Source organism: Bombus huntii, chromosome 2 (assembly GCF_024542735.1).
Source record: "Bombus huntii isolate Logan2020A chromosome 2, iyBomHunt1.1, whole genome shotgun sequence".
In the NCBI taxonomy this organism is placed as follows: Eukaryota; Metazoa; Arthropoda; class Insecta; order Hymenoptera; family Apidae; genus Bombus; species Bombus huntii.
The window spans coordinates 10,940,824-10,958,101 of NC_066239.1; the positions used below are offsets into that span (position 1 = coordinate 10,940,824).

Below are 17,278 nucleotides of genomic sequence, written 5' to 3' on the forward strand. Positions count from 1 at the left end.
ATCACATTTTGATATTATATGTGTGTACACATGCGTGCACATTACGCGTGGAGATTATCGCACTATAAACAAATATTATTGCCTATGAGATCTCCTAAAAGCTATATACTGGATCAATATCTTTTAGTACAAATATATTTAAATATCATATAATATATTAGCACTATATATGTAGATATATATAAATTTTTCTACAAGTGATTATATACACTATAGTCGTTTTTGAGCAAAAAGGCTCCTAATAAATAAAGATGTTTGTATGTATGTGTATATGTGAGCACGCGTGCGCACGTGTGTGTAATTGACTATGTAAATTGTACCCAAAGGAATTTAAATAGAAAACATTATATTTCACAAATGTCATTGCATAGCATTCCCGTTTTCGTGAACATATGTTTCAGTAGGCAATAGTACTAAACATACCCTACGAATTATGCAATGTAAAAACAATGTAGGCACTCTTTGGCTTTACCAAATTCAAGGCAATTGTTCAACATAATTCTTTGGGACCAATCCCGTCTTACCATTTAATGTACCTTCCAACCATCCTGGTTCCAAAGAGGCCTTTACTATAATTAAATATTATGTTAGTACTTTACTCGTAAAGCAATTTTCTAATGTGCAATCATTAAATGTACTAAATTTTGTATACCATTTGTAATAATTTGATTTGGTTCAAATGACAATTCTCCATCGCTTTCGGCCACACAAGCATACAAAGTGCGGACTCTCCTGTAAGAAAAAATATATTCTTAAATAACGCAATATTGATATCATAATGAAAATATATACATAACAAATTATGATGAACATGTTTAATAAGAATTTTATGTTTACCATATACCAGGTACTTGTCCAGGGCTTGAACGTCCACTGCTAGGTGATGTATTAACTCTACAAATAAAATTGTATGCATATTAAAAGTACATTCAAGTAAGAAAATAAAATGTTTAGTTAATAAAAAGGCACTTACACAGATACCGATGGATTGTTTCGTTGAGTGTAACCCGACGGGTAATGTACAGACATCATAGAACCACGTTTTTGTTTTACTGGCAAGTCAGATGAAAATGAGTGTGGATCAGAAGCGATTGATTCACTCGAGCTACTCGTATTGCCACTGGTTAATACTGAATTTATATAATTATTTATAATTATTAAATTATAAATCATGCAGATAAACAAATACATTTTGAAAAAGAATTAAAATAACCTTTATCTGCAGAATGATATATAAGATTTGCATTCGTTAATTTAACACGTCCACTTCGACTATCTAAATATGTCGGTATTCTGTGACTTGTATGTTCTGTTTCTTCGTAGTCGCCATTTTTTCGTTCATCTATAGAAGATGATTTAGTAACAACTGCTAGTGGGCTATCATAGTATGATCTAGTACCAAGCTGTATAAATAATTTAATTTCGAATAATGTATGTATCGTATAATTGACAAAAAGTTTATTTTATGCTTTGAAACGTAAAATCAGCTAATATATAACTTACATGTCCATGTGGTGAGGATATATTAGCATGTACTGGATACCTTAGGAAAGGAGTTCCATTACCAGAAGATGTTGACCCATCTTCTACATTAACACGTTGTGATCGAGAGGGAATGGTATTTTGTGCTGAGCGTACAGTATCTTGTGGTGGACCAGCAATTATTCTCTCACAATTTTCAATTAAAATTTCGACTACTATGTTGTAAAATTTAATATCCATTATAGAAGCTACTGTTTCTTCTTCTGGTCGCAGTAAGGATGGCCCGAAACATACCGCTAAATTACCGACAGTCATTAAATTTTTATCACTTTTTTTCGCCACACTACAAAACAACATATAGTTAGGTTAAAAAATTACACAATTTGCATAATTTTGAATATTCAATAAAATTGACTTTGTTATTAATATACCTGTACAAATGTTTAATAAGAAGCACTAACATATTGAAATTCGCTTTTGGGAGTCGATAAACAAGATTATGAATATCATTGATACGTGCTTCTTTGATTTCTTGTTCTGTTGAAAAGAATAATAAAAATGAAAAATATAATTAAAAAATATATTTTTTAATTTATAGAAATTTAATATAAAAAAGATGGTATTTTTAATTTAAAGATTTCAAATAAAATAATATTATAGAGAATACCTATACGCACTCGCAGCTGAAATGAAACTATTATAATATCGGAAAGTCATTAACGGTTCAGATAGCGTCCTCAAATATGTTTTGAGTGCACTAGTAATAGTTTTACTTTCCCATTCAAAGCGATCATCCAGATTAAGTTTCTCTAGTTTCCTTCTATCTAGTCCCATAGCTAAAAGTTTATTTACTTTGGAAGCAACACCAACGACTCTGTAGAGACCTTGCTCTTCAAGACCTAGAACAGTAATACATCATATTAAAGTAATTTTCTGATGAAATTTACATATGAAATATGTAAATTGCTACCTCAAACTTACCTCTTTCTTCGAGCGTTGTAATGCATTTTGATACGAACATGAAACCAGTTTCATCTAAGGTGGTTTCTTCAGATTTGGTTGATGCACCTACTATAGGGTAATTCTGGAATGATAAATATAGATATTGTATCAATTTTTTTCAATCATTCTCGATTTAAAAAGTAATGCAGTAGGAATCCAATAATAATTGTTACTTACTGGTTCTTTACCATCCATGGCATCAAGCCATAACTTTCTATCTTCTTCAGAAAGTGCTTGGAATGTATATACTACATTAGGTCTAAGAAAATAAAAGAATTGTAAATGTAATGTAAAAATATTTGTATTATGAATTATTATGAATTGAACTTACTTATCAATAGTGGTGATATCAAAGCAAAATCGTTTTTCAATTGTATCTGACATACGACGTACACAAGATGCCAATGTAAAAACTTCTTTGCTACTCTATTAAGTTAAGACAATATTGATGAATGCTTTTTCTTGATAGTACATTCATAATAACATTCATTTTAGAAAACCTAAAGCTTACTTACAAACTTTCCTGTAAGTTGATTATAAGGTATCATTGTAAATTCCTTTTTGTCCTTTTGATATGTGCAATACTGTTTTGTCCATGTTGTGCCAAATGCCTCTATAAAGATTTATGATTATATTAATATGTAATAAATATACGTTCCATTTATTAACTACATAAAACTTTATATATTTACTCTTTTCCATTAGAAACAAATAACCTTCACGTGTGTATAGTTTATTGACCCCACTTTCTACAGCAGACTACAAAATGAAAATATTACTAGTATTTCCATTATAGATTACTATTAACTTTATCATTATACAATAACAGATTTTTTTTTTAAATACAATGTTTGAACATAGAACTCATGTTCAATCATTTCTAGAATTAATTAATCAATTTTACATATTATGTTTTAATAACACATTTTCTTATGCATTGTAAATAACAATGATGTATACTAAAATTAAATGATAAAAATAATAAAAAATATATCACATACCTTTTTCATATCCTTCATTTTATTCATAAGTGATTCTGTTTTATCCCGGGTAGCAAGGAAATTTTCTCTAGTCTTGTAAAACACACACACACACATAAAATTGAAAATTAGTAAGCTATTTATCATGCTGTTATCCTAATAATATTTGCACCACACAATAATTTAGTAAGAAGTTACATTTAAGTATATCTACAAGTAGTTGAACATTAACAACCAAATCAATTATGAGAGAATTACTAATATTAAAATACTTCAAAGTGCATAACAAGACATTTAAAAGTACCCAAATTATATATCCCAAATAATCTTTCAAAATATTTGGAATATGTTGTACCACATTCTTATAATAACATAAGTTAACAAAGTAATTTATATTATAATAAAATGATAAAATTTTCATTTCCAAATTTTGTATAGTAATTCAATAAATAAATTGTAAGATATATGAGAGATAGAATGTGAAACAACAATGCACAATGTATTTCATAGATTTATATAAATCAATGTTATAATGCACAAAGCAACTTTGTTGTCATCTGAATAGTGCTAATGTAAGTAATCAGTTTTAGAATCGTGCTTCTAATGCTTTTCATATATTTTAAAGCAATGAAATACAAAGTTAGGAGAGAACTAACCTTTTGTATTTTTAGCTGCAGTTCAGTCATATAAGGTTTAAAATCCTCTGCAACTTCATGTCCTTGATGATAAAATGTTAACCAACCAAACATAAAACCTAGTAACTGGAAAAAATAGTATTATTTGTAACTTGTAATATTTAATTATTCTTGATTTAAAATCTATAATAATTTAATGAAAAACATATAAAAAGAGAAAACTTACAGTTTCCACAAATTCAAATTTTTTACGTTCTTGTACTTCTTGAAGCAAGAACACATACTCTAAACTAGCTTGACAAAAATGTCTTTCAGCCATTTCCAGTGTTGCATCAGCCTAAAAGTAATTATATTATTAGATCAAGTACTATAAATATTTTGCTTTTATAATATGTAAATATTTATACCTCTTGAAGAACATTGTCTTGTTTTTTGGTAGACAAATTCAAGTAGCGTTCTTGGCTTTGACAAAATTTAATAGTTTGTTTCTCAAATTTCTTCTTTCCGTCCTATTAATATATTAGTTTCATATTATTTCATAAATAAAAGATTGTACTATATACATTAACTTTGAAATTTAATTTACTAAAGTTTTTACATTACCTTGACGCCTCCAATGTGTTCTTTTCTAAAGTTCTCCAAAGGGAGTATAATTTGATCATAAGCACGTTCAAGCTAAAAATAAAAGTTATTGAATAAAGTAAAATTTTTATAAAAGAATAAAATTTTAAAATTCATTGAATCACAGTAAGCAGTGATCTTGTCTTGTACTGAAATAAATACATACAGAAATAAAATTATATAACTTTTAGGAATTATATGTGCATATATGCACAACTACATATAACATATAAATAAAGTTAATCATAATAAGAAACAATAAAAAGTGAAATTAAATCATAATACAAATATATATACAGAGAAACTAAATAATTATATTGTGAGATATACAGCCAATGTTTATTACAAAAGCAACATTATAGAAAACATAAAATAATATTATATAATATATACAGGGCGTTCTGCAACTCGTGAACGATCGACTAGGGGATGATTCTGCATGTAAAAATGAATCAAAAAGAAAGAATACATTTTTTTCATATAGTGCCCCGTTTTCGGAATTTAACTAATTGCAAACTGAATAGAAATATAATAATAATCGACACAAAATTGAAATATATATGAAAATAAGTAAAAGATGAAGAATTCAAATTTTGTATAAAATTCTTTGTTTTCAAGAAAAATAAATTTTAAAATGTATCATGCGCGTGCACTAGACCAGTTCTTAACTAAGCATGTTCAAACTTAGTTTTCTTGAAAATAATGCCTTAAGCGGAAAAATTTCGTTTTACGTTTTTAACTTATTTTCGCACGTAATAACAAATAATCTCCTGCTAATTGTTTATCCATATCTAGTCGATACTTAACCGAATTTTCAAACTCGATTTTTTCGGAAACGGGGCCTCGGACGAAAATATTCTTTCTTTTCGATTCATTTTCACATGACGAATCACCTCCCACTTAATTGTCCACAAGAGATTTAGAGTGCTCTGTATAATAATAAATAATATACACGTTTATTTTAAACTGAAACAATAAACATGTTTTCTGTATTTAAGGTGATAACAATAATATCCTCGTATAATAAAGACATAGTTTATTTAAAATTTGTAATTATCAAATAATTTTTTAAGGATATTAAACAATGTATTGATTATAATAACTCTAATCTTTGTTGACATTTTATTTAGAATACATTTTTAACTACAGATTTTCAATTTCTTGCAAATTTTTATAATTGTTTTTTTGATACATAAATGAAATGTATTAGAAATTATTTTATTAACATATGTATTTATATAAAAGCCATATGTAGAATATGTCTCACTAAATAATAGTAACATAAAAAGATTTATACAGGGTGGTTGATAACTGGTGGTACAAGCGGAAAGGGGGTGATTCTAAGCGAAAAAAGAAGTCGAAAATATAGAATAAAAATTTTTCGTTCGAGGCTTTGTTTTCGAGAAAATCGACTTTGAATTTTCGCTCGGTACGCGTGCACTTTATAACGTCTCGTTATAACGGATCTCACTGTAGATCGTTGTCTCGATGGAAAAATTAAAAAAAAAAATTTTTATTCTATATTTTCGACTTCTTTTTTCGCGTAGAACCACCCCCTTTCCGCTTGTACCATCAGTTACCAACCACCCTGTATAATACAAATTAGACAATTTATGTAAATAAAATGATTAAGCTACAACTTAGTTATTTCATTTATTACACATTTATGTATCGTAACATTTATGTATTTATGTGCACGAACACACACATATGTTAGTAGTAAGAGAAAATATATGACTTATTAACGCACATTACCTGAATAAGCTTATTATAACTACTTTAGCACTAAATACTAAACTGAACAATATTGTGTTCTTATATTCAGAATGGGGACTGGATTCAATCATCCAATCCTGATTATTTATTCTAAACATCATAAAATCTTGTACCATATCAATACTAAAATAGAAGATTAAGTACAAAATTATTGAACTATAAAAGAGTTACTAAGACACATTCCTTGTTTAAAAATGAATGCAAATGCATGTATGTGTCCTATGTTCACACATACACACAAGCACTGACATTGCTATAGAAAAACAAGCATAACAACATTCTGTTATTTCACTATTTGGGGAAAAACTTATTTTTTGTAACAGTAATTAAATATGCAACTTACCTAATGCATTAAAAATTATTAAATATATAACTTGTTAAAGAATGTTACTAACATGTTAGTGCTAAGAACACTTAGTCTTTGTTTTTATATGCATTAAACGCTTGAAACATTTTATAAAGATATGTTATATGTATATAACAGTTACATGCAATAATATATAAAATTTTTACTTGTTCCTTGAAGAGGATATTAATGTAAATGTTAAAAGCTCTTTTGTAATTCAAAAATAAAAGCTATTTGTGTGTGCATTCAGAAACATGACAAGAAATATGTACATTGTAATATACTAAATTGTTTACTTTTAAAAAATATTGAAAAAATAAATATAATTTAATTATAAAAAGAACTTTGATTGAAAATATGTTTCAAAAGATATACCATTAAATAACCAGGATGTGCTCCTTCTATAAAAACAGAGTTTTTATATATAGTAACACTTATTATATTTTTATAAACAAATAAATCATACACAACAATGTCTTTTTGCAGAAAATATAAAAAAAAGTATATCATTTTAAATATTTTAGTTACTAGTTTAATAAAAAATATGATACATAAAATTGTATTATGACTTTTATGGTAAACTTTTATCAAAATTATAATTTTTGATTTCTTATGCCAAACATAAAATTTAATTTTTATTGTTAAATATTATGGAATTGAACTATAACAAATTAATAAAACTATAAAGAATATTATAATATGAATTGCTTTCATTCAAGAACAGTCTTTCCAATGAATATAAAACATATTTATATACTAAAAACATTGCATACCATGCGATCCCTTTCATCTTCTATTGATGCAATAAGTTTACCAAATTCCTTAAGGCTTTGTGATATGTGAGTTTCGTCCTCAGTTTGAGTTTCTCCAATACATTCAAAACTAAAATTCTGCAATGTTTTGGAAAATGCTCTCTGCGCTCTGGACAAATCTAAATAAGTTAATAGCTGTTATTTTCATGATCATAGATTTTACAATAAATATATTTATTCAGAACCTTATTACTTGTATCTTCAATTATATAAATGGTAAAAATACAATTATAATGAAATATAACATTATTCCATATGATATTATAACATAGTTTATGATATGACGAAAATAATAAACAAAATTAAAATTTAGTATAGTCTATATGTATAGTAGCACAAATCAAATATATTTATATTACAAAATATGAATATGACATACATCATAAATTAAAAAATAACCTAAACCTTGAAAAAAATTTAGTGTCAATATAGTTGATTAAAAAATTGTTCAATATTATAACTTTGTAACTAAAATATGTTACTGGAAAACATGAAAGTAAAATAGAATAAGATAAGAGCAGCTGTTACATGTGTACACAGAACCTTATCAACCTTGTGACAAATAGACTTACTTTTGGCAGCTAATAAAAGATCTTTGACCTCTTTGATGAGCCGTTTAATTTGTTGGCTGGTCTTCTCCAATTCACGCTCATGATAATGAAGATTCTCTCGAAAGTAAGGACTATCAGTTAAGCAATCCGTAAACTCTAATGGTTTGAGGCCAACACCCATTATTCTTGATTGTATATTAAAATTCAAATGTCATTAATAAATCAAAACAACAGACCCGATAAATTAACACTTAGAATAACTATTACGATATATGATCATTTAACGGAGACAATATATCACAGAATGTGCATCAAAACACTTCGCAGCGCAAATTCTCTTTGACGTGAAGAAAAATCAGTTCACAATATTTCTTTCATTTATTGATAGTCATGAACGATATATTTCTGAATCTTCGTTAAGATTAATACTAAATCACTAGCACGATTACGTAGACAGGAGCTTTACAACGACGATTAAAGATCATATACCCTCTTGAGTCAAATGAACTAACTACAGATTAAATGGCGGGTTATTCAAAACACCGCGATATAACACAATGTATAATATAAAATTATATATTGTGAAAACAAAACAATTACATAGTACTTTTATAAAATAACTTATGCCTTATGTGTACAATTATTATTTTTATAAACTAGTAACCTTTACTACAATGAAATTATACATTGTTATCGTAATATTTTAAATAAATTCACAAAAACTACATTAACATATAAAACTTATAATTAAAAAGCTACAAACCATTCTTTTTTAATAAATAATTTCTCATTGATTAAAAATAAAAAATATATTTATAAAAATAGTTAATTAATATTAATATAAAATATATGTGTATGTATATATATACGTATTTATGTAAGTGGATATATGAATATATAAACCTATTATGCTAAAATAAAATTAAGAATAATATAGTATTCAAAAGATTGAATATACGTATTATATGTCCATAAAATATTTTACAAAAATCAAATTTAATAATTAAGTATATAATGCTACCAAAAGATAAAAATTTCTACATTTTTTTAAATGTAATTTATAATTATAATAAAGATTATAATAAATAAGAAATAATCAAATATTAAGTAATTTTCCAATTATTCCTTCTAAATGACAGTATTAAAATATCACTTACCTAAGAGTAGGAATTGTTGCGAAAATTTGGAAGCAAAACTTGCTTTCTTAAATTGACTTGAATTCCATACATTTCTCATTCAACACTATGATGGTTTTTACATTAACATAACATTGTAATTAGCAAAATGACATTGCTTGTATACTTACAAATATCGATCTTCGATACAAAATGTCTACGTCTTGAACTTAGGCTTGGATTATCGTAATCTTGAACATGAACAATTTATCTAAAGAATGGAATCCCACTTGTATATTGGTAATGGTATTTTAATGTAGTACCTAGTAGTACAGTTGTACCATAAATGAAAACGAATTTATACAAATTAAATAAATATAAGTTTTTCATAAAAAGTTTAAAATCTAAAGCTAATATATGATTCTTGAATAAAAAATTTTTATTCTTATAAAATTTTAATCAATTAATGTAGACTACTATTTATGTATCCTTTTCATAAATAAATTTGCTAAAAGCTGGTTAGATTTCTTAATACTGTTTCTCTCTTACATTAATAACTTTCCCGATAGATCTGTCTTCTTCTCGAATAAAATTCGAGATCAGTGTTCGACATGAAACACTAAATTCGTCTTTAGTTGTTCGAATGCTAGTCGAGCTTGCGAACTATAAATTGAGTAACTCACTAGAGAGAAATGTGGTCAATTTTCCAGTCTATGATTGTGTGGTGTTTGTATAATAGGTTACATTGTGTCCTCTAAAATGACGTTTCTTACTTGTAAATATTATTTATTTGACACTAAATAATTTTTATTGATTATAAGAACTCGTTGACAAAAATTTTCGCTATCTGTAAACTTGTGTATTATTTACCAATTCGTGTGAGGTTATGATAAGAAAATTAACTTGAGTCACATCCTGTGTCCAATGTTTACTATTAGATTACTTTGTGGATCCATTAGAGGTAAATAACCTATTGTTTATGTTTTATTCGAAAGATTTAAATGTAATTTGTATTAATTCATAAACATTTACATAACCTCTCATGCAGCGTGCTTGTTTTGACATTCGGTGAATTCACGCTATGATTAAAACATATTCTCTCATATTTATTTGTAACTTGTACATAACCCTCTGTTTCGATAAATCTTATTTATTGATCTTATTTTTTACCTTTTGATACTCTCTGATTGCATTAATTTACTATTATGTTTGAAATACTTGTTATAATGTTCAAAAGGTGAGATAAGAAACATAATAGCCTCATCGATAAACAAATGTAATAAAAAATGCATTTGTAAAATATTCCACATTAGTATTTTTTACAATTCATAACAAATTATGTTCTTACTCTTTATCAAATTATTATACTTAACTAAAACCTTTTCCAACGTTATAATTTTTTATTTTGTACTGTATATATATCTTTTTATATATTTTATCTATTTAATATCATATTATTGTATTATATTGAATATAGCTTTATGTAATGTTTTGATATATAATTTTAAATTAATTTTATTTATAAATGTGATACAAATGTTAGCAACGAAAGTTTATTACACAAATTTTTATATTTATATATATATATGAATTTAGTTATTGATAATTAAACTATATTAAGGATAACCTATTTAGATGAATAAAAAATACTTTCTCTATTCCTTTCTCTTTCTTTTTCTTTCTTTCATAGATTATACTAATCGCACTATATTATATATGATTATATATATAACTAATATCATATCATAATATTAGCAATTTAAGTCTTATATTAAACACATTTTCTAGAATGTAATAATCTTAAAAATCTTGTAAAATTTTAAAAATTATAAAAAAATATCTTATAGTAAAGTATTTTATTTACTTAAACATAATGGCATAAATGTTTATTAAATTAATATAATACAAATTTTGTGTCATAAAAACTATGATATTAATATTTTATGAAATTATTTTAGATTGTGAAAATTCATTATTATATCAGATATGACATTAAATGGTTTTAGCAATCAAAAATTAAAATGATTGATACAGCCTGTAGTTTAGAAGATGCGTGTCGGCAGGCTCAGGTAATATTTTATTATTATTTTCTAATTTATTATAAGTTTCTAATTAATTCAAGTAGATTTTTTAATTTTAAATATTTACATTTTATATGCAGGATATGATAAATCAGGTATCCAAATGTTGGAAAAATGTTCAAGGACAAAATTCTATAAGTTCAGCTTGTGATAAATCATCTATTCAAAAAAAAGAACAGAATCATTCTAAACACAGCATTCAGTCTAAGTTGACTAGATTATATTTTGAAGAACTTACTAAAGTTCCTCATGCAACTCCTGACTCTGTGTTGGTATGTATACTTCTATAGAAATAATATTTTTAATATTCTTAATATTAAATATGTTCCAAAAAATTTAATATAGATTAATAAACTAGTTTAATAATAATATTTTTATTTATGTAGAATAATCTAGAAAATGAATGTGACCTTTTGGGAAGATTGGTGCAAAGAGAAGGTCTATATACATTAATCGTAAATCTCTATGCTGGTAATAAAGGATACTCACTAGCTGTAAGAAATAGGTAAATATATTATACTTTTCTATTAAGTATATGTTAATATTTATTTACAATATATTTGGAAACTAAATTAATAATAGTAGATTAATAAGTAATTTTAATTTAATAGTGATAAGGGAAATCAGTATGATAAAAATTCAATATTAGCTGAAACACAACTGATGGGTTACGAACAGGGTGAATTGCTTTCATGTATAGATAATGGTCAATTGCCTGCAATGTTGGCTGAGCAACTAGAAACTAATCATTCTCATTTATTTTATGATGGTTGTATAATAGCTGAAGTTCGAGATTATCGAAAAGCATTTCCTCATACTAAAGCTGAAGTTCACCATGTGCTTCTTAAGCCTACAACACAAGTGAGAAATAAAAAAAATACTAGTTTTTCACTAGAAATGAAATTTGAGAAATACTAATATAAGTGACAAAATAAGATAATAAATAAAATAATAATTAAGTTTTATCTAATGAATTTAAATTAATCAGCATAATGTCTTAATATCTTTTAGAGTGTACTCTCAGATGTATCAACCTTAACTAGTGATGGTGATTGGAGTCATGAAGAACGATTAATGTTAGAATCATATTTAGTCGCAGCTACCCAAGGACCTCTTTGTCTTGATCCAAATCCTATTCCTAGCATAGCTACAACACGATTAAGGCAATCTAAATCTTTGCTTACTGATCACCAACTTATGCGACAAGCCAAAAAGTTTTCACAGGTAATTAATTGTAATGGACTAGAATGCAACTGTGATTTCTATTTAGTTTGCTTGTGTTTTTAAATATATTATATCATGCTTAATTCTAATATTTGAAATATTTTACCTTGTTTTGTTATAGGTTACAGTTAATCGTAAGAGAAAATTGGAACAATTAGCGCAACCAGAGGGATTAACAATACAAGATTTAATGCAAAAATTAAGAGCAAAGAGAGGAGTAGCTACAACCACTGCCTGTCCACCGCCTTCTCTTACAAATCCTCCTCTACTTCCACCAAATACACCTATTGATGTTTTAAGGTACATTTCAGTAAAAAGTTACTATTATTTATCAAACGTCACTATATGTATTAATACAAATTTATGCTTCATGTATGATAGATTTGCAAAAGCATACGAACGCCCGCGAGAAACAAAAGACTGTTTGCCACATGTTATAGAAGAATATATATTAGAAACGGGAGGAAGTCAAGGTGAAATAGATCACATAAAGCTCTCAATTCTACAAAGACCTTCTAATTCTGAGTACCTGGGAGAGCTTTATATGGATAAGAATCATCGTGAAGGAGAGAAAAACGGATCTGCATGCCGGCGAGTATTTGCTCATCATTCTCTTTTTATCAAATAGAATTTTATATTTTATTGAAGTTATAAAAATTGATTGGACAAATAAATATTTGGAATTTTTTATAGATTTACATTAGGTACAAGAGTTCTGGCAAATCATTACATTCAACAGTTTACGGAAATATTTACGGAAGAGGGTAGAAAGAACGTTAGAATAAAACATGTTGTACCAGGGCAGGTGCCTCGCGTAACATGTACACCTGGTATGCAACGAGCACATCAACAAGTATGTATACTACAAAAGTGAAATTTTTTTCTTATTGTATGAATTTTCAAATAAATACTTTTTGATTAATAAACTTGTTTTAGGCGCAGCAAGCAAAAGCAGCGCAATTAGTTGCTCAGCATTTACAACAAGCTCAATCTCAACATGTCGCGCAGCAGGTAAATTAAATATTTCTTGCTAAATATTTGAATAAAATTATTATACTTTTAATAAACGTAATAAATCTTAATAAGACTGTTCTGAACTAAACTAATATTTAATAATAATTATTTCAGATCTTATCAAGAGCTCAAGGTCAGTTAAATACTCTAGCTGGTCAAGTAGCTTCAATGAAATCTATGACAGAAGCCACTACTTCTGCTAATAACTTGACATGCGTAGATGCAACAAATATTCCGCAAGTTATTGCTCAGACTGAGACTACGTCAATGAGTCCAGGGCAACCTTTAACTAATGGTGGATCAAATGCCTCCACATCTGTACAGATTGATAACTCTACTATGTCGGTTGCTGATGGCAATTCCTGTAATGGATCTGGAATTTTAGTTTTTCAGCAGAAATTAAACAGTAATATTAATAATGCTACATCTACAAATGTTCCAGTTTTGGTAGGAGTTATACATGAATTTATATGAATTATGTGTAACATTATATTTTGATGTTCGGACAACTTTACATATTTCTCTACTTATAGCAAGCTCAATTGCAAGCTGGAACACAAAATTGTGTTACGGAAACCGTTAATCAGAGCCAAAATGAAATACCATTTAAAAAACATTCTACTAATCCCGCGATAACAGCACTTGTAACATCTCTCATGAATTCTGCTCAACAATTTCAACAGCAAGCTGCAGGTTTGTTATGATGTTGATATAAACTGTAATACAAAATAAAAGAAATGCTAAAAATAAAAGTATTTTATTAAACATTCTTTCAGCAAATGCAGCAGCTGCTGCTATGAATAGTAATGCACAGACTACAAACAAGTCAAATAATGCTGCGATCCTTAGTTTGTTAAATAGCAGTCCTGCCAATTTGACGCAACAGAAAGTCCAGCCACGAAGGATCTCTTTGAATGCTTCCATCCCATCTAGAGTTCTTAGTCATGGAAATGTCATTAATGTCCCTAATACAACTGGTCAAGTAAGTCAATTAAGCTCGTACTTATACGTTTTTAACAATATTTCGAAATTGTAAGAAATATATTTTTAGGTAAGGGTGAGTTTAAGTTCAACTTTAACAGGACAATTAAGTTGTAAGCAGCAACCAGTCAAAGCAACAGCTGTGAAATTAGCTCGTGTGCAAGATCCTAATTCAACACTTGGATTATCAATGTCAGGACTTTCAGCTTTGTTAGCAGGTAAATATTTGAAGATACACACAAGATACAATTAGTGTGTATTTTTTCTATTATTTCTATTCTGTCTTATTTAAGGTGAACATAATTAAAATTATGTATTATAGGAACGCCATCTGCAGATAATCCAATACCAGGAATTAATTCTGGTTCTTCTCTCCTTGAGCGGTTAACTGCTTCTTCCAGTCAGAATAATCAATCTGCAACGCCAATGAGTACTCCACCATCAACCAATGTAAACCTGCAGGGTGTAAATCTTACTAGTCTGTCGAATTCCATCAATGGTCTTCAAAATGTTCAGGTTGTGGAGAGCTGCTTATTTCAACATATGGCGTAGAAGATGAAATACTACTGTACTATTCATTATACAACAGGTATCATTTCCTGGACTATCACAACCCATTACGATGTCGCTAAATGTGTCAGCAACGACGGGTTCCGTTACACCTACAGGAGTTATTGTTTCTCTGCCTATATCATCTGCAACTAATACTTGCACCACAGTTTCTAGTGTTAGTTTTTTTGTATTTCACGCGTCCGCTCATTTCGGTTAGTTTAACACTTAAATTTTTCTGAAATATTGATTTATATTTCTAGATGGTAGCTACTACAGTTGTTACAACAGCTATTGCTGGAAGTACACCAACAGTAGTAATAACTAATCCTGCCAATACTCATTTGTCGTTACCAATTGGTAAGAATTTTTTCTTTTTGATGCATTGATTCTAATCTTCATATTAAATTACTTTATTTAATATATTAATGTTTGACTAACAAAGATAAGTAAATGTTTTATGCCTATATAAACTGAATAATTATGATATACGAAATAATCTGTATTTTATTATACAATAAATGTTGTAGCCCAAATAATACCTTCAGCAGTCAAAGGATTATCACAACAAAACATACGTAGTAGTAATTCTGTTACCCTTGCACAGGTATTTATAAATTATATATTGTGTTATATAATATGTACATAATAATTTATTAAAGTCCCAAAATGAGATAAAGATTACTTCTTAGGGTGGACAGGCAATTCAACTTGTTGGATCTCAAAGGCCACGAGTTAATCATATAGCGCGTCAAGTACAACCAAATCAAGTTAAATCAACTGTTTTATCAAATCAATTAGTAACTGTGGCTAAAACAGTGACAGCCAGTCAATTAATACTGTCTGGTAATAAACAGGTGTTAACTCCTATAATGGGTAAGTTACCATAGATACCATGTCACAATATATTGTTATTTAAAAATAGATTATAGACAGTAACAACAAATTCTATTGTTTCCATATTATTTTACAATTTCTATTATACATTAATATGTATAAATATTTTTATATAAGCTGCTTAATTTATTCATGTTTAGGACATTATATTAAATTTTTTTCAACAAATAAGGATAGTGTCATGTTTTATAGCAGCAACGAAACCAGTGCTTATGGCGTCCCAGACGACATCTTCTTCCCAAGTAGTACCTGCAAATAAACAAACATTATTGACAAAATCCTTGCATGCTAGAGCTTCTACAGGGCAGTGCAGTCAGCAAACTCAAAGTCTTGGAGTGGCAACATTATCACAACAACAAGTATGTATTTTTGCATTATTAGTATAAATTTTTAGTTAAGAGAAGAAAATTACATATTATAAAAGACGATGTAATATAAAAGAATATATATACTTTTGAATTTATTTAAAATTATAAGTACAATTCAAAGATTGTTTATTCTGTAGTTACAGAGAACTCTTGTTAAACCTGTACAGCTCCAACAGTTACAGTGTTTAACTACACAACATAAAGTAGCGGTTGCAACTAGCAATTCGCAAAACAGGACTCAAATTGAGCCACAGAGAAATTCTACATCTGGCCCTGGGGAAGATCCAGCCTGAACATGTTCAAATAATTAATATTTCATCACACTGAAATAATTGGAGCCTGCCTATAAGAAATGTAATGAGGTTTTTATATATTAAGTTAATATGACATTTGAAAATTTTAATTATGCATGCAATTATAATTGTAAATTATACAATTTTTATTCATGAACGATCAATGTTTAACAGTAAAGACATATTTTATAAAAATCAGCATAATACATATTTGTGCACATGTGCAATAAATTATTTCTATAAAAAACGAAAGAAAAATTTCTGCCTCAAAATATTACTTTGAGGATGGTTTCAATTATTGTATATATAACTTATACATACAATATGATTTGTTTTATATTAAAAAATATAATAAATATTCCATTTTTTATTGACCTCGACCCTTCTTTATATTATTGTTATTTATTTCAAATAAAAATATTTTATGATATACACTTTTTGTAAAAAGTCGGTCGCTGCTAGCTACACATTTAGAACTAGTGCAGACGAGCGACTTTGTCCGCAGTATATCACTCTGATCATATGTCTGTTTTCGTTGTTGTTAACTGAGA

The 17,278-nt window shown here is 27.6% G+C and overlaps 2 protein-coding genes across 9 annotated transcripts; one reads left to right on the top strand and one right to left on the bottom strand.

Moving 5' to 3' along the window:
* Positions 1-117: 117 nt before the first annotated feature.
* LOC126878051 (rho GTPase-activating protein 26) lies at positions 118-9,546 on the bottom strand. 5 transcript variants are annotated; one of them, XM_050640448.1, is made up of 21 exons: positions 9,363-9,546; positions 8,227-8,390; positions 7,616-7,773; positions 4,703-4,774; positions 4,507-4,608; positions 4,326-4,436; positions 4,121-4,225; positions 3,486-3,557; positions 3,177-3,243; positions 3,000-3,097; positions 2,816-2,910; positions 2,662-2,743; positions 2,464-2,587; positions 2,160-2,381; positions 1,914-2,019; positions 1,504-1,825; positions 1,214-1,403; positions 974-1,130; positions 845-894; positions 653-732; positions 118-569 (listed from the first exon to the last, which is right to left on the bottom strand). In XM_050640448.1, exons 2-21 carry the CDS (start codon positions 8,384-8,386, stop codon positions 567-569), a joined length of 2,376 nt encoding a protein of 791 aa, XP_050496405.1. In that variant the 5' UTR covers positions 8,387-8,390; positions 9,363-9,546; the 3' UTR covers positions 118-566. The 5 variants fall into 5 exon arrangements, with proteins under 5 accessions (XP_050496405.1, XP_050496401.1, XP_050496402.1 ...); XM_050640444.1 differs by having other exon boundaries at positions 838-894; positions 9,363-9,545; XM_050640445.1 differs by having other exon boundaries at positions 838-894; positions 2,464-2,566; positions 9,363-9,544.
* Positions 9,547-9,963: 417 nt separating this feature from the next.
* Positions 9,964-17,107, top strand: LOC126878178 (transcription factor SPT20 homolog). 4 transcript variants are annotated; one of them, XM_050640735.1, is made up of 22 exons: positions 9,964-10,281; positions 11,279-11,389; positions 11,482-11,673; positions 11,788-11,906; positions 12,013-12,262; positions 12,413-12,625; positions 12,747-12,925; positions 13,007-13,216; positions 13,319-13,478; positions 13,562-13,636; positions 13,754-13,772; positions 13,860-14,086; positions 14,173-14,332; positions 14,416-14,621; positions 14,691-14,838; positions 14,943-15,136; positions 15,210-15,347; positions 15,433-15,529; positions 15,700-15,776; positions 15,862-16,045; positions 16,259-16,425; positions 16,572-17,107. In XM_050640735.1, the coding sequence occupies exons 2-22, from the start codon at positions 11,342-11,344 to the stop codon at positions 16,725-16,727; spliced, it is 3,219 nt and encodes a 1,072-aa protein (XP_050496692.1). In that variant the 5' UTR covers positions 9,964-10,281; positions 11,279-11,341; the 3' UTR covers positions 16,728-17,107. The 4 variants fall into 4 exon arrangements, with proteins under 4 accessions (XP_050496692.1, XP_050496691.1, XP_050496690.1 ...); XM_050640734.1 differs by having other exon boundaries at positions 13,754-14,086; positions 16,262-16,425; XM_050640733.1 differs by having other exon boundaries at positions 11,327-11,389; positions 13,754-14,086.
* Positions 17,108-17,278: the final 171 nt, after the last annotated feature.